The sequence below is a fragment of the Sander vitreus genome, chromosome 5, assembly GCF_031162955.1.
Source record: "Sander vitreus isolate 19-12246 chromosome 5, sanVit1, whole genome shotgun sequence".
Taxonomy (NCBI): Eukaryota; Metazoa; Chordata; class Actinopteri; order Perciformes; family Percidae; genus Sander; species Sander vitreus.
In genome coordinates this window covers 396,919-420,989 of record NC_135859.1, presented here as the reverse complement: position 1 = coordinate 420,989, position 24,071 = coordinate 396,919, and the positions used below count along the sequence as shown (strand labels likewise).

The following is a 24,071-nucleotide window of genomic DNA, read 5'->3' as shown; positions in this document are numbered from 1 at the left end:
GCACCGCAGGCTGATGTGCTGGTCTCCGTAGCTGGCGAATCCTGGCACAGGTGGCTGGCTAGCGTTAGCTTTCCACCTAGCTCCAACTCCTACCCTCGTCCCACTATCCGCACACCGCTGAGGATGTCCCCTTACCGGCTAGCAATGTGTGCGGTAGTTTGAATGCACATAATTGTTCTAAAATTTCCTTCGGGATGAATAAATCTGTTTCTGCTGAGAAGCTAAGCGATGATTCAAGATGGCCAACACTCGTTTTTACCTTGGAAATCTCCGTAAAAAAACGACATCCAACCCCCTGCGGGCTATGCAGAAGTACTGGCTGTAGTCCTTTGCCTCTGGAAAAATGTATACCGATGACATAAAATGACGATTTTTGCGTCATCGGTATAAATTTTTCCAGATCCACAATACAGAGATCTCCCCTCTCAGGGGGACATGAGGGAGGGAAGGACGGTCATTCAAAAATACTACCGGGTTTCTGCCGATACAAAGCTTAATGCTAAATCGGTGAAGTATCCCTTTAATGGTACAGGCCTGTATGGAGAAATACAGGCAGATACTTATCCATCATGCAATACCATCAGGGAGGCGTATGATTGGCCCCAAATTTATTCTGCAGCAGGACAATGAGCCCAAACATCCAGCCAAGGTCATTAAGAACTATCTTCAGTGTAAAGAAGAACAAGAAGTCATGATGGCATGGCCCCCACAGAGCCCTGGTCTCAGCATCATGGAGTCTGTCTGGGAGAACATGAAGAGACAGGATTTGAGAAGATCTGTGGTTAGTTCTCCAAGATGTTTGGAACAACCTACCAGCAGAGTTCCTTCATGAACTTTGTGCAAGTGTACCTAGAAGAACTGATGCTGTCTTCAAGTCAAAGGGTGGTCCCACCAAATACTGATTTGACTTAGATTTCTCTTCCGTTCATTCACTGCATTTTGTTAATTGATGAAAATAAACTATTAACACTTCCATTTTTAAAGCATTCTTAGTTTACAGCAATTTTTCGTACCTGCCTAAAACTTTTGCATGCTCCATCTACACACACTATTATATATATATATATATAGATATATATATATATATATATATATATATATATATATATATATATATATATATATATATATATATATACACACACACACACACACATACATACATACATACATATATATATATATATACATACACACACACACACACACTAAACGAGTGTTCATTAAATGCTCCTGTGTAATACATCAAAGTATCCCAAACCTTCATGTATGTGAAATGTGCTGTGCTTCGCCTGAGTTTTTCCTTAACACCACTTGCAGATTGGCTGAGCGTTGGGCTATGGTCAGGAAAAGGAACTCTATAAACAAGTCCTTCAGGTTCAGCTCAACAGACCCTAACCTCCAGATTACAGGAAGCATGTTGGCTCACAGCGAAGGCTGCGGTTAACCTGACCTCAGATTTAGGTGATCTTGGCTTTCCGTCAGCTCAGGGTTAACATTTGATGGTCTTCATGGCCATGGTTGTTCTGAACTATTGTTAAAACATTTCAGAATGACTTTGTACTCTTGTTGCTGACCGGCGACAGCAAACCGAGCCGAAACACAAAGAAATAGTCCTGGTTTGTAAAATAGGCTAGTCTGAAATATTGTTTCCACTGCACACCACGAGAGAAACCACTCAGGCACTTGCACAGATACACATTTTTCAATCTGGAAATGGGTTTATTCTGCTGCTGGGACAATACCGCAGAATGCAGAGCACGGCATACACTGAAGCGCAGTTACATTACCTCCCAGTTTATTCTCATTTCCAGTATTGAACTTAAACACTAACCAGCTTAGAAAGCAAGCAAGTCAATAAAGTTCCTCATTACCTAGGAAAACTAAACTTTAAAAGCCAAAACAGTACACGTTTCCACAAACCAAAAGCCTTTTTATCGATTTAAAGATTATACAAATACTTCCATATATATATGAAAGGACATAAAACCAGGATTAGGGCTGACAACTTCACTACTAACAGATCTATCCACAGTTAAAGTTCTTCTGAATCTTTGTGCATCTTTTATCGTTAGTGTAGCTGAGCAGTGAGACATTACAAGACCACAGCATCAAACATCACTTGCATTAAGCGGTTATTCATATTCAAAAGAAAAACTTGAAATTTAGTTGGCCAAATGAATGCTTTACAATAACACAACACAGTCCACCTCTGAATGCAGCTATACAGATATGACGTCATGTTTGTGATCCTATGATCTCCTAAGGAGTCACTGGCATCAACACATCAGGTAAAAACAGCATTATTTAGCACAGAGAGGACTCTACAACTAAAACAGAGACACAGACTGGCTTTCTGTTTGTGTGATGCAGAGCAGAGTGAGGCTTCAGTTACAAAGGAAAGAGAACGGCAACACTGAGGAGACAGAGCATACAACACGTGAGTACATCTGTGTATGGAGGTTAGATTAAGAAGCTTGCTTAGAAACTATCATAATCTTTCTTGTCCTTTTTGCCTTCGCCCTCTAAGCTGTCTGTCCCATCACTGTTGTCACGGCGACGCTTGCGGCTGTTGCGGACGTTGAAGCGAGGGTTCATCTGCGGCAGAGGGTCCATACCCAAAACCTTATGGATCTGACGGAAGGCCAGAAGCCTTAGAGCAAACTGTACAGAGAGATAGGAAGGACATTTCAAAACAAGCCATAAGAAACCTCTCATTATATTTATGACATGACTAACAATGAGCTAACAAATACCCAAAACTCTGTGTGAAGCCTGACATCTGCTGGTGAGGAACATAGTCAGCTGGCACTGAGGAACAGGTCATTATTCATTCAAATCTAAACCCTAAAAAGCCTGCTCCATTGTCTGAATGCCTCCTAAATGTTTTGCTTTTCTGATCGTCTTCCAAACAGCATCAATCCTCCTATGAATCGGCTCATTTCTGACAGTACATGCATGTAGAATATCAGAGCTTGTACCTGGGCACTGGAGGTAATTTCCTCTCTCTGCTGCTCGCCCATCGTTGTGAGGGTGTCCACCAGCTTCTTCTCACAGGGATCTACCAATCCTGGCCCACCTGTTGAAGAAATCAAACAGCAGTAAGTGACGCAGGTTCGGCTCCGTTTCTCTGTCAGCAAGATCACGGGAAAACTACTGGCCTGATTTTCTATCTGAATCACAGGGCAGATGCACTAATTATTTATCACTTTTGTTAACATTGTGTGAGCATTTGTGCTGCATTCATGTGGTGCTACAATAATTGGAAAAATTTGTTCCGACTGGGAAAATTCACACACACAAATAAATAAATAAATATATATATAACAAAGAAACAATCTCACCAGGGAGTAAGATCCCAGAGGAAATGCATTCAAAGACGCGTCTCAGGGCATCCCCCGGGCTGAGGGGGGCCGAGGCGCTACTGATGGCCTTCTCTACCAGCAGCTCCATGGCCTGAACACAAAGGACGGTGAAGATGGCTTAGACACTGAAACACACAATCTCTGCCTGCATACAATAGACTGTAATCCTAGTGTATTCCACCTTTCAAACAAACAGTCATTGTAACGGGTTTGCAAATATTTCCGCTACAAACTACTCCAAGGCTACGTTCAGACTGCAGGCCAATCTGATTTATTCCTCAAATCTGATCTTTCACAGACTGCCTGCACTGTTACTTCCAAGTGATCAGATTGGATTTGTGTCCAGACATCACCAGCTTATCTGAATGGGTTGCTGTAGTAATGATCCTTCCCAAGAGAAAGCTTGAAAAGCAGAGGGCCGTCATTTAGCCCTGCAATCACACTGACAGGTTGCTGTGCAAATGGGCTGTTCTCGCTGGCTCCGACTACAGAGCCTCAGAGTTTTTACTTTATCTGCATATTATTATCTGCATAAGTACAGGCGCATAACACTTTGGAATCCAATTTGAGCGGCTGGACTGAGACACATCTGTAGAAATCTCCAAAATGTGGTTTGGATCCGATTTTAAGAAATTGAATTTTATTTACGGTCCAGACTTCCTAAAATTAACCAGAATACAATCTGGATATGCCAAAAAACGATGTGGGCTGGCAGTCTGAACAAGGCCTTAGTTCTGAAGCTGCTGATAGGTTGTTGATAGTGTGCTTTACAGACATGCCTTCACAGCGTTCTATCTTCTGGGAAGGCTCAACAGACAGTCTGCTCTGTACTTGGTTTACACCAGTGCAGCATGTAAAAGGTGAAGTAGTAGGAGTAAGGTAATAGGAGTAGGGCATTTCCCTTGCCTTGGTATTCATTGGTCAGTTTATTTAAAAATGAAATACACAAGTCCGTCACTGTGATGTATGCTAACTGTTTAACCAAACCAGGGTTCATACGCATTTTAACCGATACTTTACCATGACTTTTTGCCAAATTTCCATGACTATGTATTCCTGAAAAGGTCAGTCGACATTATACAATAAGAATAAAAATCTGTGTTAAAGTTTCCCCTCAGAGGTTCAACAATCAAATGAATGATGTCTGTGGTTCATAGTGGGAGTCGTGATATCACGCCCCGAATAGAACGGTGAGGTGAGGACGACGTGAAACGCTTAGTTATTAATCATATTATTATGCTGTGTTAAAAAAAATGAAAATGACTTTTCCAAAACTTTCTGGGTCTTTTTATGTCTCCAAAACCTTTCCAGGCCTGAAATTTGCATTTTTTAAATTCCAAAACTTTTCCAGGTTTTTTCAAAAACGTATGAACCCTGTAAAACTCTGCAGTGTGGCATCACCCCACCAGGGTCCGTTTGTAGTTGGTAGAGAAGTAAAAGTGAGGCGCAACCGCAAATCTGAAGAGAAAACGCAAAAGTGGCGTTGCGTTCTCACTTTTTATTCCGTGTTTAGACGAGCGTTATGTGGGGGAAATCTGCGTGCATATGGTGACGCAAAGGTGTGTGAAATGTGATCCTCCTCCTCCCCCCCACCCAGAGCGTGACGGTGGAGCATTTTTAAGATTTCCACTCTGGAGGGTGGTTTCACTTTTTTGAGCCCCAAAAATGCCGTCGCCATCTAAACGAAAGGCACATCTGATAAGATATTTTGTCGTTTCACCCACGAGCGTGTTTGTGTAAACAGGGTCTGAGTGTATGAACTAGCGCGTAAAAAATGTAAAGAAATTTTCTGAAATGACATCAACCTCACACTAAGGCTACATTAAACATACATTAACATGACCTGAAGTTCCATCCTGAAACTGATCTGTGTATGGGCCTATATGTAAATATTAGTTATACTCTATTTTAATTTATATATTTGATTACAATGCTACACAGCTCTGTTACACTTATGCTAGTAGATCGTTGGTCAGCCGTTTCTCCATAAAGAGTGAGAGAAAATGGTGCTCAACAGTCAGCTGTTTCTCCATAAAGAGTGAGAGAAAATGGTGCTCAACAGTCAGCTGTTTCTCCGACGGGATAGTCAACCAGTCTCTTTAGATCAGACTGTGGTCACTGCTACGTATTTTCTTGTCTCGGTTTTTGCTAGTTGTTGTGTTTGGTGTAGTTTCATCGTCCATACGACTGTGAGTTACTTTAGTCGGGTCCTCTTCGTGGAATGGATGAGAAATGTTTTCTGTTGAGACGCTGAAGCATTGACGTTGTGCTATTATTGTGCTAAGCTAGTTTGGTTTTTCAGTAGACCCACTGTCCAGAGTTCTCCTTTAACTACATTTGAACTGATCCCAAACTTTGGACCCTTCCTGTGGTTTCCTCCAGCCTGTCTCTTCTCTTAGCCCCTCACTATTTACGCTCTGGCATCGCCAGCAGACTGAGCAGCGTCTGGTGTGCGACAGTAATAATGATCCGTGTGGAAACACCGTCCATCAACGATACAACGTTGGAAACATTGATTTAACGAAGCTTCGAGGCAAATCATTTTGCAGGAGGATTTTTTGTAATCGAATTATTCATGTATTCGAGGAATCGTTTCAGCCCTAATATGAACAGGTGGTATCGGAGTCTTGTCCTGCTGCATTGCTAACAGCCCAACTCAAAGTCTCATAGGTCAACAACCCAAAGGTAGGAGCTAACTCGCACGGTTAGAATTTTCACTCAGGCCATCTGTGGCCGTTCATTTCAAACAGTAGATCAAAGAGGGACAGCCCAACGTCACCTAGCGCTTAGACACCCGGTTCAACAGCATACTCACCCATCCGGGGAAGGTGGACCACGTAGGAACTCGCTGACACAGGTCTCGCAGGATTCGGATGATGATCACACAGGACTGAAGTCCATTGGCTCTAGCCTTTTGATGCAATAAAGTTAGGTTTACGGAGTGACAAGAGTGACAAGAGATGGACCAAACAAGTGAATCAGTTCTGTCATAGAGGTCCAAACACTACTGTGCATAATGGAAGCTTGAGTATGGTTTGAGGTGTGTATGAGCCAGAAGAGCTTGCAATCAGCTGCCATTCCCAGTAGTCTTGTACCTCACAGTTAGTAAAGGAGTTCAAAGTTTGCAAGATGCACAAGAAATGAGAACTTGTCATCTTCTAAACCCTGACCCCCTGGTTTATCCAGGTATCTCACAAACAGGTACTTAAAGTACAAGAGTCCACCTGAGAGGAGAGTATAGGGACTGACAGAGCAGAGGAAATCTGCTTTACTTTGCCTGTGCTTTTGCTCACGTAGCAGAATCACAGGAAACTACTCAGATATTCCTTTTTCTCTCAATCCCTATTCTAAATATATATAGAATCAAAACGATACAAACGTTGAACATGAAAGCACTTCTTGATGGCACACCTTAGTGCAAGTTATTGTGCAGCCTTATGGAATCACATGGAACTATAATGCAGTACTTGAATTGAAAAGGGAATACAAGGATGCCAGTTCTTTGCTAGAGTATTTGTTTCATACGAGAGCTTCAAATGAACTTTATAATCAATACACACGGACATTAACCAGATCTTTGTTGTAATATGTGGCATCCTTGAATATTTTTTGTTGTTGTTGCTTCAAATAGTAATAGTTTTCCTCATTACTATAAAATGAAACCAAATGTGTAAAAACAAATAAAGGAATAAACAAATAAAGAATGCATCTCATAAGGCTACAATAAGAAAGTAAAATGATGTTCCGAACCTGGAACCACTTAGCGTGGCGCAGAGCAGCCAGAGCGTCAAGGCATTTTTGCCTGTCCAAGACGTCCGCTGGGTCTTTCACCATACCCGAGGTTACATCTAAAAATGGATTTGAAGTGTCAAAATGGTGATGAGGAATGGGTGTTTGACCAGGTCAGCGAGGCTGGCAAAGAACAAACACATTGCCACACATACCAATGTCTGTTTCTATGACAACCTACAATCGGTTGCTTATTTTGTATTAATTTTAACATCTGACTACACAAACCAACACCTTGTCAAAGTAAGTGGACAGATACAGATGTTCAGTCATTATATTCTGTAAAAGGGGTTTGGAATTTACTGACTCAACATTGATGCGTTTGGAAAGCACCAATAACTAAATCACTTGGGTCTAGGCTCGTAAATGTTTTGAAGCCAATACCGTTTTCATCAGGTGATTGTGTTGTAAAGCTTTCCTCCATGGGAAGGTTCTATTGGAGTAGATTTGCTTTGCTCACGCACTGGGACAGAGGAGAGACTCCGTGGCTAATGACGGTTAGAATGAACTCGGTGAAGAGATAAAGAAAGGGAAAATGGCTGCTAATAGGGACTGACCTGATAAAAAAGAGGCATGGCAATAGTAGGTGTGGCAACGTTTTTGGGATGTGAGAAAACCTTGGTCAAAAATCCTTCCGAAGCTGTTGGGCTCTACTAAACCTCTGATGGGGAGACAGTGTACTAGAAAAAAAATTTGTGCTGGACTTGGAAATATTACTACGAATATAAAGAGGAGGAAGCAATGGGTGCTGAAGAAGAGAAAAAAACATGAACTACCAGCAAACAAAAGGGTTAGGATATCACTGCATGCATACCTAACATCAGTAGGTTGGAATAAGACCCCAACAATCACTGTATACCAAAGGCTGCACTCAGGTCCAAACAAAGATTCCTGTCATAGCCTTCTGTACCTCAACTTCTAACAATACTCCCCTAAGAATCATTTGGAACAATTGGATTTCAAAACAATATGGTTCATCTTTATCTTTCCATTGTCAATTAATTCAAAAGAGAAACTGGTCCATCTTCAAATTATTTGTCCTAATCTTTCCATTGTCAGCGAAGTCAAAACGACAAAAACTTGCCAAAGGCTTTCATTTTTGAGTCCTATGTGTGTGTGAAGATCAACTCAGGGGAGCACTTCAGAACAGGGGACCTCAGCATGGTGAACTGTTGTTGGCCAGTACACAAAAGGAAGATTTGTTTCCTGTGGGATAGTAACATCCAATTTCCTCTGCCAAATCTTGATTTGAGAAAGAGTTGCAAAATCCAAACATCTTTGCATAATTAATTCCAAATTAAACTTGAGTTGTCTATTTGGTCATCTTCTGCAGGAATTGTCTTTTTGTCTCCTCATCTCAAAAGGAAATTTGGAGAAAAAGATACTGTAATGCATGTCTCCCATTGATTATAGCTTACAATGAAATAGAAACAGAATCCCCTGGAACACAGGAAACAAAATAGAATCTCACCTGGGATTAACTAGACTTAACACAATGCAAACACTGGTCATGCTTTGTTTGAAGGATAAAAATAGCATTTGAGAGGTAAGAGCAAAAAGCCTAAGAGCAATACTGCTGGCACTTGCCTCTTTCAATCTCGTTTTCATTTTATACTAGAAGTGATCTGCCCCACATACAGAGAAAAACAACTATGTTGGGGGTCTCTCATTGGCTCCCACCTTAGGCCAGTAAAAGCAGATTATCTAATTCTAATGTTTCATTGAAAAGAAATTCATTCTAATGGTTTCAGTTGTTTAAATAAAAGGTGGTATTAAAACTCAAATGTGTGCAGGCCATTGACTGTGCACAGCAACCCCTGAAGAAAAGAGATCACATCTAAAGTTAAATCTGATGAGCTTGCTTCCTTGGTTGCCCTGTCATTCATTTCTGAAATTCAAATGAATCCTACATATAGAGCAAGTTGCCAGGATGATCTGATTTAAAGCCCAACAAAACATGTTTGTGGAGTGCCAGCAGGACAGCGCTCTTCAGGGTGTCAAACATATTGAACCTGATTTCATAGACAGAGAGCAGAAAGACAAGAAAGGAGGTGCAATGGGAAAGGCTGTGATGGGTTGCCCAACCTCCATCCCGGCCATTTTCCTCCCTGATGACAGGTGAAGTCAGTGTGATCGTCACTTCCATCTTTGGCTCGACACAGGAAGTCAGAATGATCGCAGCTTCCTGGATAGATCCACTGACCTCATATTTTTCTGGCGTTACAATCTGAAAGAAACGGTGCAGATGCAAATGCACTAACATTATTTCAAAGTCCATTGTACAGCCAACTAGTCGACAGTCATTTCCCAGATAGGGGGCATACCTAGAAGATGTCATCTATCCTACTCAGTGGCCACTTTCATAGCTACAGTTGTTAGAACATGTGGACTGCACGCTTTGTTACGTCAAAAAGGATGCTCACTGGAATCACGAGATTCAATTACTGTTCGAACAAACAGGGGTGATGTGAGGTTTATGCAACTGGGGAAGGTGGTGGGGACGCAAATAGATCTTATAATGAAATCTAGGTTTCCAGTTTGTATATGAGAAAGCAGTGACTGCGGGTATAAATCGATGTGATACTGGAGTCCCTCAAAGTTCCTGAATCTTTGTTCCTTACCATTGCTCTAAAAATACTATTCCCCATACTAGGGCTGTACTCAAATCACATTTTTTCAGTTTTAATCAGATTTGGCTACGAAGATTCAACTATGCGTTCCTGGATTTTCTGATAACCAACTTGTACACAGCCAAATGGGTGGCTTTAAAACCGACAGATCAGGGCAACAAATGACTTGGGAAGCGCGAGGAAGGTACCTATTAAAGTGGCCACTGCAGAAAGTGATTGTGGTGTGATATTTGTAAAGATAGTACTGTTAGTTGTTTGGGGAGGTGCTCCACGATGCGGCTAAGGAGACTCTTGGTGGGCTTCTCCGAGCAGAGCAGGACCAGGTTGACGTTCTTGTCCCCACGGAGCAGCAAGCCTTTGGCCAGGACGCCAACCCGCATCACGCCCTTCAGGGCTCTGCACACGCACACAAGCAACAGTTACAATGGACTCATTCTTAGAAGATCCAAATACAGAATTGTTAAAATAATTAAGAATTACACAGCCAAACTGAAAAGCACTCATTGGTGTGTTTGGAGGAAAGGTGAAACAGGGCTGAGCGAGGCAACCTGTCACTCACTTCTGCTGTTAGCTACATGTATCCAAATTATTGTATGATCCAGTCTACATAACGCAACATGGAGGTCAAATATGAATGAAAAATATACTGTAGGAAAACAATAGTAAAATGGTCTGGCCATGTGTATCTCAAAATGCGGTTTGGATTATTGCTTAAAAAGTGCACTGCTGGGCTCCAAATGATCTTACTGTATAAACCTGGAACCTTCAGAAAAGCTGACCAGAGGGAAGACCGAGACCATGGTCTAGAACCATCACTGTCCAAAATTAACTTTTTGACTCACCGGCAAAGTTTGCGGGTAGATGAAAAAGAATATTTTTACCAGCCAAAAATATTAATAAGACTAATAATAATAATTTTAAATTGCAGTGTTGTTTTTATAACTTAGATCTACATAACAAAACTTTATAGATGGGGTTGCAAGTCCTGCTGGTAGGGATGTCAATGATCAACAGTTTAACCATGAACGGACAATAGGATTTTTGACTGATTAGCCTAATATTATCAGTTAAACCAATATTAATAAATAAATATGAAGTTTTAAAGAACGTCTTTTGCATGATAAAAATGTAGATAGGCCATACAATCTATTTAACTGCTAATTAAATTTAACTATCCTAACTTTGAACCAGCGAGTTGTGTTTAAGCTCCTCTTTTTCTGCTTGAGGAGAGCCGACACTACGTGACACATGAAACTAGATCGATGAGGACCGGCGAGTTAAACCGGCCGTCCGAGAGTAAACCAGGTAGACACACTGCTGACGCTGAGCGGTTTCAGGAAAGTGGCTGCATGTGTCCGACGATGCACAGAACATCAACACCGGTACAAGCCTACAGCTGTCCACAGACACGCAGTGCGGAGAGTGTGTAAGAGCCTCCTGGACGGTGAACTGAGACTCCGTTTCCTGCTTGTCGGTCAACGGTTAATGATCGGTTAACATTTTATTTCATTGTGCTTTCTTTTGGAAGGCTGGCTGCCAAAAATTGCCACTTACTAGCCAATTAATTAGCCTGAGCCCTCAGATTTACTCGCCAAACGGAAAATGTACCCGCATTTGGCGACTGGCGAGTGTTAATTTCGGACCCTGGTAACCATGGGGATTCTGCTGCAGATGCAACACAAATACCTGCTGCTATATGACTACAGGTATTTAACTAACAAAACTTTTGTTAAGAATTCGCTGTTAAATCTAACAAACACACAGCATATCTTACAAGCATTCAAAGTTGGATTTTGAATTAATGCTGAATGCAAACTCCACATGACTGAACACGTTTTTACAGTTTTGGGAGCAATGGGTTGGTTCTGGTACTGAGCTCTGCGGGCATGGGGCAGGGACGGCTTTGCAAAACTGGACCTGTGCAAGACAGTTTACTTTGGCATTAATATTGTACATTTATACTGATATTCTTATTACCCCCGCAAAAGAGCTCATGTTTTCGCCTGGGTTTGAGGTTTGTCAGCAGGATTATGTAAAAACTATGTTATTGCATTGAGTAGACAATCTAAAATGTAAATCCCACCTGTCTTTAGAGGGCTCTTTCTCCTCTTTGTCCTCTTCCTTGGCCTTGTCCTGGTCTGTGATTATGTCCGAGACCAGTTTGAGGGCCCGTTCTGTGATGGACACAATCTTCTGGATGGACTGGAGCTCATCTTCTGAGGGGTAGATGGCTGCATGCTTGGTCATGACGTAGCGGTCATCTGAAGAATCAGGCCGGCGCGGGGGCTGAGAGACACAAAGGTTCCAAACAGGTTCAAAACAGCAAGACTCTTTCAAAGAGAAGTATATATCAACCACACAGTCTTGTTGTTGTGTATCAAAACTAACAGCTGTTACAACTTTACAATGTCAGTATGATTAGATCTACTCATCCTAGCAACAGCAATTTATAAATGAAACAAAACTCTGACACCTATTGGGACAATGATGTGTATAGATGTCAACAACCAGGTAGTAAAGTAATCGTTTGTAGTGTCACCAGGGGTCTCAAGTGAAATGTGGAGTATCACCATCTTGCAATATACTGAGACAAAATCATGAAGCCTCACCACAGGACCCTGAGGTTGCATGCCAGGCATGCCCGGCCGGACTCCAAGGAGACCCGGAGGGCCAGGAGGGCCCTGTGGATACCCTCCGTCTGGCATACGCCGTCGGTCATCCCAGTGGTGCTGCTCCTCCTCCATTCGTCTCCAGTACATGTCTTCTTCATAACGCCTGGAAATATTAAACCACAGCTCGTCTCTATCACAGTTTAAAACAGTTTGTAAAGGTGTACAGATGGCTGACACTAACAAGGAAACGACATGAAGTGTCTCACTAAGTTGTTACCAAAAGCTAGCCTCTCAGTCATCTAGGTCACGGGATATCTTCTATTGAAAGTCAAAGGTAACTGGACTTGGAACGTAACGTGGGACTCCCCACCAGTAATTCAGAGCTAGGAAGTCTTTTGGATGACAGGCGAAACATCTTCAAGAATCTAAAGCAAGTCGAGTTGTCTTCTGCATTAACACTTGGCGTTTTGTTGGTGAATTTTATTTTTACGATTATTATTTTTTTGGGCATTTTAGGCCTTTATTTGAGGAGGGGGAATGACATGCAGCAAAGGGCTGCAGGTTGGAGTTGAACTTGTGGCCGCTGACCAAGGACAGCCTCTGTACATGGGGCGCATGCTCTACCAGGTGAGCTAACCAGGTGCCCTGATGGTGGTGGAGAATTAAATCAATCATTCTTAAACCATTCAGGGATGCCTCTTGCCTTCTATGGATCCATCTACAGGCATTATTAACCAGCATTTATGCCACCCATCTGTACATAAAGACTGCCCAGAGTTTGCTCTTAATCCCATGTTCCCTTCAAAGCATACCTGATGGTGTGGATACATAATTACTTATATACTGTATGTCTCAACAACTATTAATAAGAAACAACCATAACCATACCGCATCTCCATTCTCCAGCGCTCCTCCTCCTCTCTTCTTCTCCAGTACTCCTCTTTCTGCATCTGTTTTCTCATCTTCTCTTCCTGAATCTTTCTGGCTCGGATGCTGGGCTTGACCTCCACCTGCAGATCCGGGTTCACCTTTTTCTACAAAATAAAAAAATTGTATAAAAAAGCCATTGGTGCCAATTTTCCATTGGTGTAATACAGAAATAAGAAGAAGAAAACTCCATCCTGATGTACATTGGAATTGCTGCCAGCACTGACTCAGCACTGTCAGTATGCATTCTCTTAACTTTTCATGAGCCAATATGCCTTTAGATCAGATGTGTATGTGCCTACATACTATTATTTGAGTTGATGTATGCTCTACTGGACCAGATGCATCTGAGCACCTTGACAACTTGATAACAGGCAAGCAAAAAAACTTGACCCTGCTGTGAGACGCCTGATGAATAAACCAGCATGTATTAAAATCAAATGCAATGTCCGCTACAAACCTTGTATTGCAGGCGATGCCTACGACCTTTGAGATGCATTTCCTTTGCATTTGGATCGTTGAAACTACATTCACACAGCTTGCAATGGAAGCGGATGACTTTGCCTTCATCGTTGCGGACCTAGAAAGAGTTCCATGCGTTACATTCAAGATTTAAATGCATTTCTGCTCAGTAAGTGTAGGCTCTAGCATAATGGATTGGTCTCCCACAACTCACTTCCTCCACATAGTCATGACCGACAGGCTGGACGTCGCTCTGCAGAGCGGCCAAGGCCGATGTGGACAGAGATTCTGAAACGTCGGTCTTGGGGTCATGATTAGCTGAAGAGGGCGTCGCAGGCTTAGAGGCCTCCACTTTGGCCTCATCCATCTTCACTGTGGTCTGTAATTTATTTCCACCTGCATACAAGAAATTACAATTTTAAATAATACACCATTTACAGTGCTACTGCTAAATCTTGGTCCAAATAATTCCACACAAAAAGACAATGTGACAAAGTTGGTAAGGTGGCTCTGCGAGGAGGAATTCTCTGTGGTTAACATGGTTGACATGATAACCAGCAGATAGTAATAGCAGCTAACTTTTAACTTACATTTTTAGGATTGATTAAAGAGGATTCGTGATAGACCTATTTTATCGGCCAGCCGATATATATTGGGCCGATATTTGCGTTTTTACGTATATATCGGCCGATACGCGGCTGCTGCGTTCGCTGCTAGTTTTTTATCCCGGCGTTATTTACAGACAGGCGTCCACAGGCAGCTCTGTGTTGCTGGAGACGCTGAGGTCACGTGCTGACCATGCACTGCCCCTCCCCCACTAGCAGAGTCTCAAATTACAAATCAAGCACTTTATTTCAATGGCTACTTTTCAGGTTTATGGTTTTAAGTTATTTAAATGTGTTGACAAAGGACATTTTGTGATGACCTGATTATATCTGTCTTATAATATGTCAGCAAGCAATGCCTCATCAAGGCTGGGTTGTAGATGTTGATGAAAGCCTTTAACCCTTGCACAGTTAACCATATGCAGTGCACCCATCAATATGATGCACATTGCACACATAATTTGGTACGCTTGGATTTTTCCAGGTGTGAAACCAAACCAAGTTTACAAACTCATCAACTGATTCAGACCAAAGCAAACGAACTATAGGTGTGAAAACGCCCCAAGTAGTACTGCATCCTCAACGGGGGCTTACGTACCAACAAAATTGATCTTGGGGGCGTTGACTTTCTTCCCAGCTGAGGCAGGGCTGGCAGCAGAGAAGCTGTTCGCTAATGTGTTCTTGGCACCCGCCACACAACTGCTGACTATGTTGACAGGTTTCAGGTAGGGGGGGGTGGAGCTGGTGGCAGCGGAGGAGGAGGCCGCCACACATAGAGAGCTGGTGCTGCTGGAGCTGCTCAGGGGAGCGGTGGTGGTCTTGCTGGGAGCCGCCGTGGTGGAGGCCGACGTCTGAGTGACCATGCTGGGCTCAGTGGAGGGAATGGGCTTACCAAGTTTGGTATGAAGCTTCACAACCTGCAGAAGAGAGTTCAGAGTAGTTTCAGAAGGTCTGATGGTTAACACACTGGCACACAGTAGACTACTGATTCACAACACTATTTCATTTATGTACAGTTTGTTCATTACTTCAGATTTGGTGGTCTGTACTAGGTGTTGACCGATTATGGCTGCCATATTCATCGGAATATGTTTGTCCGTTTTATCTCATCCTTCTCTGTGGAGTTTGCATGACCTTAAAAAGGTGCTCTAAGCGATGCGACACGTTTTTTAGGCTACAACATGTTTTGTCACATACAGCAAACATCTCCTCACTTTCCGCGAGCTGCCTGTCCCCTGAACACACTGTAAAAACCGTGGTCTCTGTAGACAGTCCAGGCTCCACAAACGCCAACAAAAACAACCTGCACCAAACATAACATCTTCCAGCCAATCACCGACAAGAAGAATTTGGGGGGTGGGGGTTGGGGGGGACAGTGTGTGGAAGGGAGGGGTAGGGGACGGGATGAGGAGGGAGGGGCGAGCTAGACTCGTTTTGTTTGACAATACTTCGAACGTCATGAAGTGACGTCACCCAACATCGCTTAGAGCACCTTTAAGGTGTCTGTGTCTTTATATAGACAGACAGTCTTTAGAGACAGACTCAGCAAAGACAACTTCTAAAGACATGCAAGTTAAATTAGTTGACAACTTTTAGCTGTCAGCAAGTGTGAATGTGAACAGCCAGTTAGGGTTACACATCACTGCATAGGACAAGAAGGTTTAGATAATGGATGAATGGATTTATGTTATGAGATTTCATGTTTTGCAATCCAATACATTTTGGTAACACATAGGAATTAATGATTTAGCACCATTAGCATAGACATAAAAGTTACAACAACTCAGTATCACAATTTTCTCCTAAATCCCAAATTCAAAGAGAGATGGAGCTGCGCCAGAGGGCTGTCTTGAACGTTAACACCGCCTTCAGCCTGCCGCTGACTGATTCTGGGTAGATATGTAATGTCCCACTAATATCCATACCTTCTGGTGTTTCGCTCCACGGATATGGGCAGCATAGGCGTCAGCCCCAGTGCAGGAAACATCACAAAGTTCACAGCGGAGCTGGTTCTGAGCATTGCGGGCCAACACCCCTCCACCACTGCCGCTGCTGGTGCTGCTCTGGGAAACCTTCAGTGCCGCTTCCTTCTTCTTGTGCTTCTGGCCTTCCAGATGCTCCTTGTAAGTCTAATGCATTCAATGTTTGGAAAAAGACAGAGCTGTTAGTCATGTGCATGGCTCTGTGGAGTCCTTTGGGGTTACACAACACTAGGAGCACACTCCGTAGACGGTACAAACAGGAGGCGTTTTATATTGACACACATATCTTACAGCATATGTGCATGTGCTTAATGCGTATTAGCACATATGACAAAAACTGTTATTGTGGGCTAAATATAAACTCACCTGCGGGCCGGCACAGCTGATCTTACAGACGTCGCAGTAGTGGATCTGAGGGGGCTTGGGTGGTTGCTTGGGCCGAAGCTGCTTGTTCTGGAAGGGGGGTTTCTTGGTGAAAGTGTTCCCCGTCCATGCTGCTGTTGCTGCTACAGCTGCCACTGCCTGCTTCTGCTGCTGTTGCTGCTGTTGGTAGTAGTTGGAGGCCGCAGAGTAAACTGCTGCCTCATAACCCGAGTACGAGGTTCCTGGAAAAGGAGAAACCAAGGGCGACTTAAAACCTACTCAGTCACAGGCTCCATGAAAAAGCAAAGCCAAAGTTTATGTGCATTATTTTAACCATGTGCACCTTAGCATGCCAACATTTGATAAAACTAAACACCAAGAGCAGCTTAGGCTGATGGGAATGCTAGTTGGTATTTGGTCATAAACCAAAGTATTAGATGAAGATAAATAGTCAGAGAGATCACCGGTTTTACAATTTATGCGGTGGGAACATAACAGCTGGACCAAATTTCACGGCATCAAATAGTTAAGATAAGTTAATAAGGTAAGATTATAAGGCAAGATATTTCATTTTGGAACATAATGGAGAATCAATTGACCCACACAGTCATCCCTAAGGCCGCTGCTAGCAGGGCTAGAACAGATATAATTTCACAATAAATTACATTTTAGATTGTTCCACATCTGGGTTCATACACATTTTGGACAATAGCTCTCAATTTTGATGACTGAACAGTCTGTAAACTCTGTGTTCAGGGTAATGTTATACTAGTAAAAAAAGAAGCATAGTAGCATTTTCACTTTGTGCATGTTAGCATGCTGATGTTAGCAAAGCACCACTGTGCTAAGACTACAGTCTTTAAGTCGTTTCTGGTGATGCTTTGTGGCTGAAGTGAATGGATTACCAATTTCAACGTCTTTACGATACTCTGCTTACCGGAGTAGGTGACAGCATTGGTGCTGTATGTGGGGCTTTGGGAGTAGGAAGGGACCACAGACGCAGCGGCTGGCTGGACAGTGGAGGTCACTGGGTAGATGGAGAACGTGGACGAGGCTGGACTGGGAGCAGCTGGCTTTATCACAGTCACCTGTCGAGTCTGCTGGCTCTGGGTGTATGATGTCACCCCCTGGCTATATCCTGGTTTGGGGGCTGGAAAGCACAAATTCATTTTTGGTATTGTACAGCATAATGTTGAATTAAATTGCTAACTACGTGTATGTCTTGGCACATGGGGAGCATAAGTTCTAAAGTCCACCTGAACCATCCGTTAGCTAGACCATGCCAATCGGGTTAGCCCCTGGATGTACAGCTCATACACTTTGGAGGAGCTTTCAATAACCGTGGTTCTATTCAATTGTCAAGCGAATTTTAAGCAAACTTTCAAAATTAGCAAAAAAATAAAAGTGAATTAGGCACGTTTTCATCAACTGGTTGGGAGCAAATAAACTGGGCTACAGCGTAGTTTGTTCAGAAGTTGGCACTATAGGCTATAATACACATGGCTGTAATCCTCCAGTAAACAGAGGAGAAGAACAGAGGTCGCTAACAGGAAACTAAACAAAAATCACCTTGGCCACATCCATCCCATCTACAAGAGAAAAATGGAGAGGTCTAAAAGAATGTTTTAATTGAGCTTTCATGTCAGCTAGTATTGGCCATGTGTCATGCTGCACACAGCAAGATGCCGGCAGCACAAACAGCTGTCAGTTATTATTCAATGTTATTAAAGTGCAATGCTGTGGTTTATCAGTAAAGTATACTACAGACTGGAATCTCTGCTCATGGTGAGAAGCAGGGGAACACCCTGTCTCATACGATTGGGTCCAACTCGGCTCCAAACCAGTGTCATGTGTTAGGGCTCCAACATGTGATTAGTAAGCCAGTGTCATAGGTGCATATGTGCATTTGTTGTTTTAAAAGGGGCATAAGTGAATGAAAGTGAATGTCTACCTGTCTGGTAGTAGGAATCTGCCACGCTGGGTTGTGACTGTGCAGCAGCGACCGCCGCAGTAGCAGTAGGCTGTTGGTAGTACTGCTTAGTGTCATACGCGACAGGAGCTGTGGACCGGACATAGGAGTAGGAGTCCTGCAGAGGAAAACAGTAAAACACAATTACAGGGTTGGCAGTTCAAATCCTGGCTCTCTCTGTCCACATGTCAAAGACAGCGAACCCCTAAGTTACTTTTATTGAGACAAATGAGGAGCATGGACCACAGTGGCAACAACTACCTTACACAGATGCACACCCATTACACAATTCAACATACTGGTAATATGCAATTCATTAACAAAGTATTTAGACCCCTTCACAGTTCACTTATTTCACATTTTGGTCACATGTTGCAGCCTTATGCTTAAATCATTGAAATTCATTTTCCCCCCCTCATCAAAAGGGTTGGGCAATATATGGAAATGATATCCATATCATGATATGAGACTAGATATCGTCTTAGATTTTGGATATCATAATATCGTGATATGACATAAGTGTCTTTTCCTGGTTTTAAAGGCTGCATTACAGTAGAGTCATTTTCTGAACTTACCAGACTGTTGTAACTGTTTTATTATTTACCTTTACCCACTTAGACATTATGTCCACATTACTGATGATTATCTAAAATCTAAGTGTGAAGATATTTTGTTAAAGCACCAATTGTCAACCCTAGAATATCGCCGCAATATCAATATCGAGGTATTTGGTCAAGAATATGATATCTGATTTTCTCCCTATTGCCCAGCCCTACTCATCAATCTACACTTCATACCCCATAATAAAAAAAGTTGAATCAGAATTTTACGACTTCTTGCAAATGTACAGTATTAAAAATAAAAAACCAGAAATATCACATTGAAATCAGTATTCAGACCCTTTGCTATGTAACAGATTTAGCTCAGGTGTTTAGCTTAGAGACAGTATTTATTTTTCAAAGATTTTTTTAGTACCCCAGTTATAACAATATTCTGCGGCTGGTGGGCACCAAGGGGTTAAATCTCAAGGGTGTAATAGTCGTTCGTTGGATAATAAATATACTAAGACTAAAAGAAAAAGTGAAAAACAGGTCACAGGACTTAGCTGTCATTGAATCTGTGTACACTGTTAAAATGACTCAGCCAATAGCTGGTATAATCACCCTGCCCAGTGTGGCCACCAAGAATCTAAATGACAAAAAGCTGTAACAACATTAAAAGGAAAATAGAAAACTTTGTGTACCTGGTAGTTTTGTACCTGGTAGTTTTGAGAGGTGACGGGCGGTGGCGGTGGAGGGACCTCCGGCTGGCGCTGAGGGTAGCCGTAGTCAGTGGCCGCGTGGGTTGGCTGGTATCCTCCATAAGCTGCAGCAGTAGCAGCCGCTACTGAGACGGGCGCAGGCCGAGCTACAGCAACCGTGGCTGCAGTTGGAGCGTAGGCCGCCGCCACCGTGTGTGCCGCCACAGGCGCTTGATGAACCGTGTAACTGGCCACTGTGGTGGGATGTGTGTATGCTACCCCGGCAGTCGGCTGCTGACTGGTAGGGCAACACAAAAAGAGAAAAGTCCAAGGTTAGCTGGCCAGTCGCAACTTGTTGGCATCACTCATTGTGGCAGTGGTTTTAAGATAACAGTTTAGGGTCCCATTTCACGTGCTGCTAGCATCACCGCTACACTAGTTGGAGGTATAATAGACGAGCAGGGAATCTCAGGCTTCCACTCTGCGATACAGAACATTAATGGGACGCTTTGCCAAGTAAGAGACGGTGGATGCACTCACAGCAGACAGCTATTGGCAATCGGAGCAGAGGACAAATTAACAATAAAAGTTGTCTACTGGTAGTAAACGGTTCTGTGTTGTCCCAGGTTAAATATTCTCTATGAATCGGGGCGGGCTGGGATTGTGCTGACTAAATTGGAGTTGCTACAGTAGCCAACTGAAGGTCCGCCCCTCCGCCCTCTACAAGACAATCAAATCGTTAATCACAATTCTTTGTATGACAATAAATTGTCAACTAAAATGTCACAGCCCTAAAAACTCTCCTCCCACATCTTTTCGCCACTGAAGTTGGGTGGGCTGCGTCTGACAATTTCTGTCACTTCGCAAAACTGTCAATACGGCATTCACACTCACAAAACGAGTAGTATATATCAACGTTTAATTTTTACGGGAATGGTCAGGTGTCGCCGTAGGTTCCGCTGGATGTCCCTCATTTTCGGCCTGATGGCCAACACCCTCCTCTGTGTGTTGCCGTTCTAAACTCCGGTGGATTTATGACAGGGGTCTCCAACAAGTAGCAGGTTTCTAAAGTGGTAATGTTTTCTTGGACCCTGATGGGAATATTTTCAGTGATGTAGCCAACTATCTGGGCTAAAAGTAGGGTAAAATAGTCATGAACATTGACGTGAAGTGAAGATTTTTCCATAAGCTTTGGGTTTTGCAATTTCATGCGTGTACAAACAGCTTCATTCAGCGTATGTGCGTTATGTAAATAAATGTAAGCGATGTGATGCAAGTAGCTCTTGGGCACTTTTTTTTTTTTATTTTTTTTTTTAAAGTAGCCCTTAGATGAAGAAAGGTTGGAGACCCCTGATTTGTGAGGACTATGGTTAACTGCTCCTCAGATCTCTGCAGGGTAAATCCAGACAGCTAGCTAGACTATCTGTCCAATCTGAGTTTTCTGTTGCACGACTAAAACTACTTTTGAACGTCCACATGTTCCACCAAAACAAGTTCCTTCTTGAGACTATTTAGCAGAGGCACCGTGGCTCCGTCCGGCACTTGGCACCGCCCAAGAAGATGGTGATTGGTTTAAAGAAATGCCAATAAACTGGAGCACGTTTTTCTCCTCCAGGAATGCTGTGTGGACTAGCCAGACTATTGGCGTTTTTCCATTACATTGCTGCTCGGCCGCGGTGCCCCGTTGTCCTTTTTCCATTGCCGATTTTGTACCGCCTTATGCGTGAGGCGAGCGTGGCTGGTCGTCATAGCGACACCGCAGGAAACTGCCCTGACCTGGGGGGGAGTCAGGGTGGTTTCCGGGCCCTGTTAATAAGGCTAGTGGCAGAATATAAATATATAAAAGCTATAAATGCAGTCATTTACATTTAGATCCATGACTAAAACATATGGGGATAATTCCCACTCCCACAGTTAAAGGTCCAGTGTGTAGGAGTTTCTCCCATCTAGTGTTGAGATCATAGATCATCAACTCTCTCGCACCACGCAGTGCAAAGTACGTATTACAGCTACGGTAGCCGTCACGCTTCAAAAAGACGGTCTCTTGCTCTTTTCAATCTCCTTTTTCTAAGCGAAGAAGACTCCTGTTCCTGAAATTTGGATTTTGAATATGTGAGGTCCTCCACGTTTCCTTCTTCAGGAAGCTACGATACCTATTAGCAGCACCTCTGAGTTCATCATGTGACAGCAAAAATGCGAAAGGTGGAGCAGTATGTCCTGTATGTCCCTTACCAGCTAACGTATTTCAAGATGGAGCATGAATATGGAGCGTCTACCCCAGTTCATGCGAATGTAAAATTTCAAGCCAATAGGAATACTTGGAATTTATGGTTGTGGTAAATATTCATGACAAAGTTTGTGAACTGGCAACACAGATTTTGATAATGAACTACTAAACACATTACACACTGGACCTTTAAATGTAGAAACGACAGATTGAATTTCAATACATGTGAGAGATCGGCAGAGAAGAAGTGCAGTTTCATAGATTGTGTTCTCCAACAGCACCAGAGCAGCTGTCATTAGCAGGCTGTGGCTATTCATAGCACTCATTCCACTAATTAATCACATTCACATGTACCTGTAAACCATCATCAATCTGTATTAAACACAGGGTTGTTTTCCCAGGTTGATAATGGGCTGACACACTGAACTTTAATGTCAACGACCCCCCATTTGAAAAGATTTTGTCCTGTGCCCCCGATCTAAAAACCAGTGTTCTGACATACAGTAACACTGTAATAAAAGCCTCCTTGTTCATTCAAAGACCATTGGGTCTTCTGTCAACCTTTTAACGTACGTGGCTCACCTTTTGCCGCAATGTAATGTTTATCAGGCAACACTGTGTTGGCCAAAGAAATGGCAGTGTGCACATTAATGGATTACTTTGAATAATCTGGCCCGCTGTGTTGTGGCGTCTGATAACCCTAAACTGATATGGACGGATTACTGAGACTGGGCTCCATCTGTATAACAGGTTATCTCCGCAAAGGCCACGAGCGCAGCTCCGTGCGTGTGTTTTAGGTTTTAACGCAGTGTGAGCAGCCGCAGCCGCAGCAGCAGCCGCAGAGTGAGGGACGGCCACCCCTCCCCTCCCCCAGCTCTAACAATGGGAAGCACACAGCCACTTTATCTGCACATCACTCACACTCCGCTAGTGTGTAAGTTAATATGTAGCATGTTGTGACTGATAGGTCCGTTACTTAGGCCCCCCTTACCTGTACTGGGCGGCAGCGCCATGGGTGAATCCAAAGTAATTGCCGGTAGCCATTTTGGCATCTTCACCGAGCCGGCTGGGCACTGCGGAGGACAGACAAACACACACAGCTAACAGTTAGCGGTCCAAGGACTACCATTAACATCACTATCTTAATACTGCTTCTAACGTCACTTCAACCTGTCTAGCTGTAAAATACTATCCACGTTTTTGTAACGATACTCACCATAGGTGAAGGACACCACTGGACATATGGGAATCATTGGGTTTGTGTTTTCTAACGACGGTCGAGCAGTAGATCAGCGTATTTATATGACATGTCGTACCCGGAAATGCCGTCTTGGCGCCTGCGCAGAGGATGGGAGCAATGGTGTAAACCGAGTTCTGCACGCCCGCTGAAAACTGCATGCAATCACGGGGGCGCGCACAGTTCCTGCTGCAGCAGCAGCAGCATGCAGTTCTCGGCATTCAGGTCAGCTCAATGGAAAAGATGTTTTCCTTTTTTGTGGTTTATTGTTCACTAACTTTATTAAAATCACATTACGAGACAGTACAGGCAGTATGGGAAAATACAAAACACACACACAATATGAAAATGTAAAACGTAAATAGCACAGAAATGAGAAAATAAATGAAATACGCATAAAGACAACTCAATTAAAGGTCCCATATGCATATTTTTAAACTTGTATTTTGGGAAAAGCCCAGTCTGCTCTGATTGGTCAGTGTTTCCGGGTCTTCTGCATCTCTGCACCGTTATTGCAGCCGGGGAACGACTGTAACAGCACTTTCTACCTATATATAGTATAGTTGTGACATTACAACTGTACAGAAGTGCGGGCCGCTCATTTAAAGGGACATGCAGTTTCTGAATACAGGCTGTGTGCATTCATATAGCTTAAAATAGAAT

The 24,071-nt window shown here is 43.1% G+C and overlaps 1 protein-coding gene across 3 annotated transcripts; it reads right to left on the bottom strand.

Annotated features, from left to right (window-relative positions):
* Nucleotides 1–1,776: 1,776 nt before the first annotated feature.
* Nucleotides 1,777–23,511, bottom strand: zfr (zinc finger RNA binding protein). 3 transcript variants are annotated; one of them, XM_078249930.1, is made up of 20 exons: nt 23,388–23,510; nt 23,163–23,244; nt 19,948–20,242; nt 18,687–18,822; nt 17,673–17,885; nt 16,739–16,977; nt 16,316–16,519; nt 14,989–15,307; nt 14,000–14,181; nt 13,784–13,903; nt 13,285–13,430; nt 12,394–12,559; nt 11,868–12,070; nt 10,030–10,180; nt 9,240–9,381; nt 7,116–7,213; nt 6,181–6,276; nt 3,345–3,456; nt 2,982–3,079; nt 1,777–2,664 (listed from the first exon to the last, which is right to left on the bottom strand). In XM_078249930.1, the coding sequence occupies exons 1-20, from the start codon at nt 23,422–23,424 to the stop codon at nt 2,482–2,484; spliced, it is 3,222 nt and encodes a 1,073-aa protein (XP_078106056.1). In that variant the 5' UTR covers nt 23,425–23,510; the 3' UTR covers nt 1,777–2,481. The 3 variants fall into 3 exon arrangements, with proteins under 3 accessions (XP_078106056.1, XP_078106057.1, XP_078106058.1); XM_078249931.1 differs by having other exon boundaries at nt 19,963–20,242; XM_078249932.1 differs by lacking the exons at nt 1,777–2,664; nt 2,982–3,079; nt 3,345–3,456; nt 7,116–7,213 and having other exon boundaries at nt 6,186–6,276; nt 23,388–23,511.
* Nucleotides 23,512–24,071: the final 560 nt, after the last annotated feature.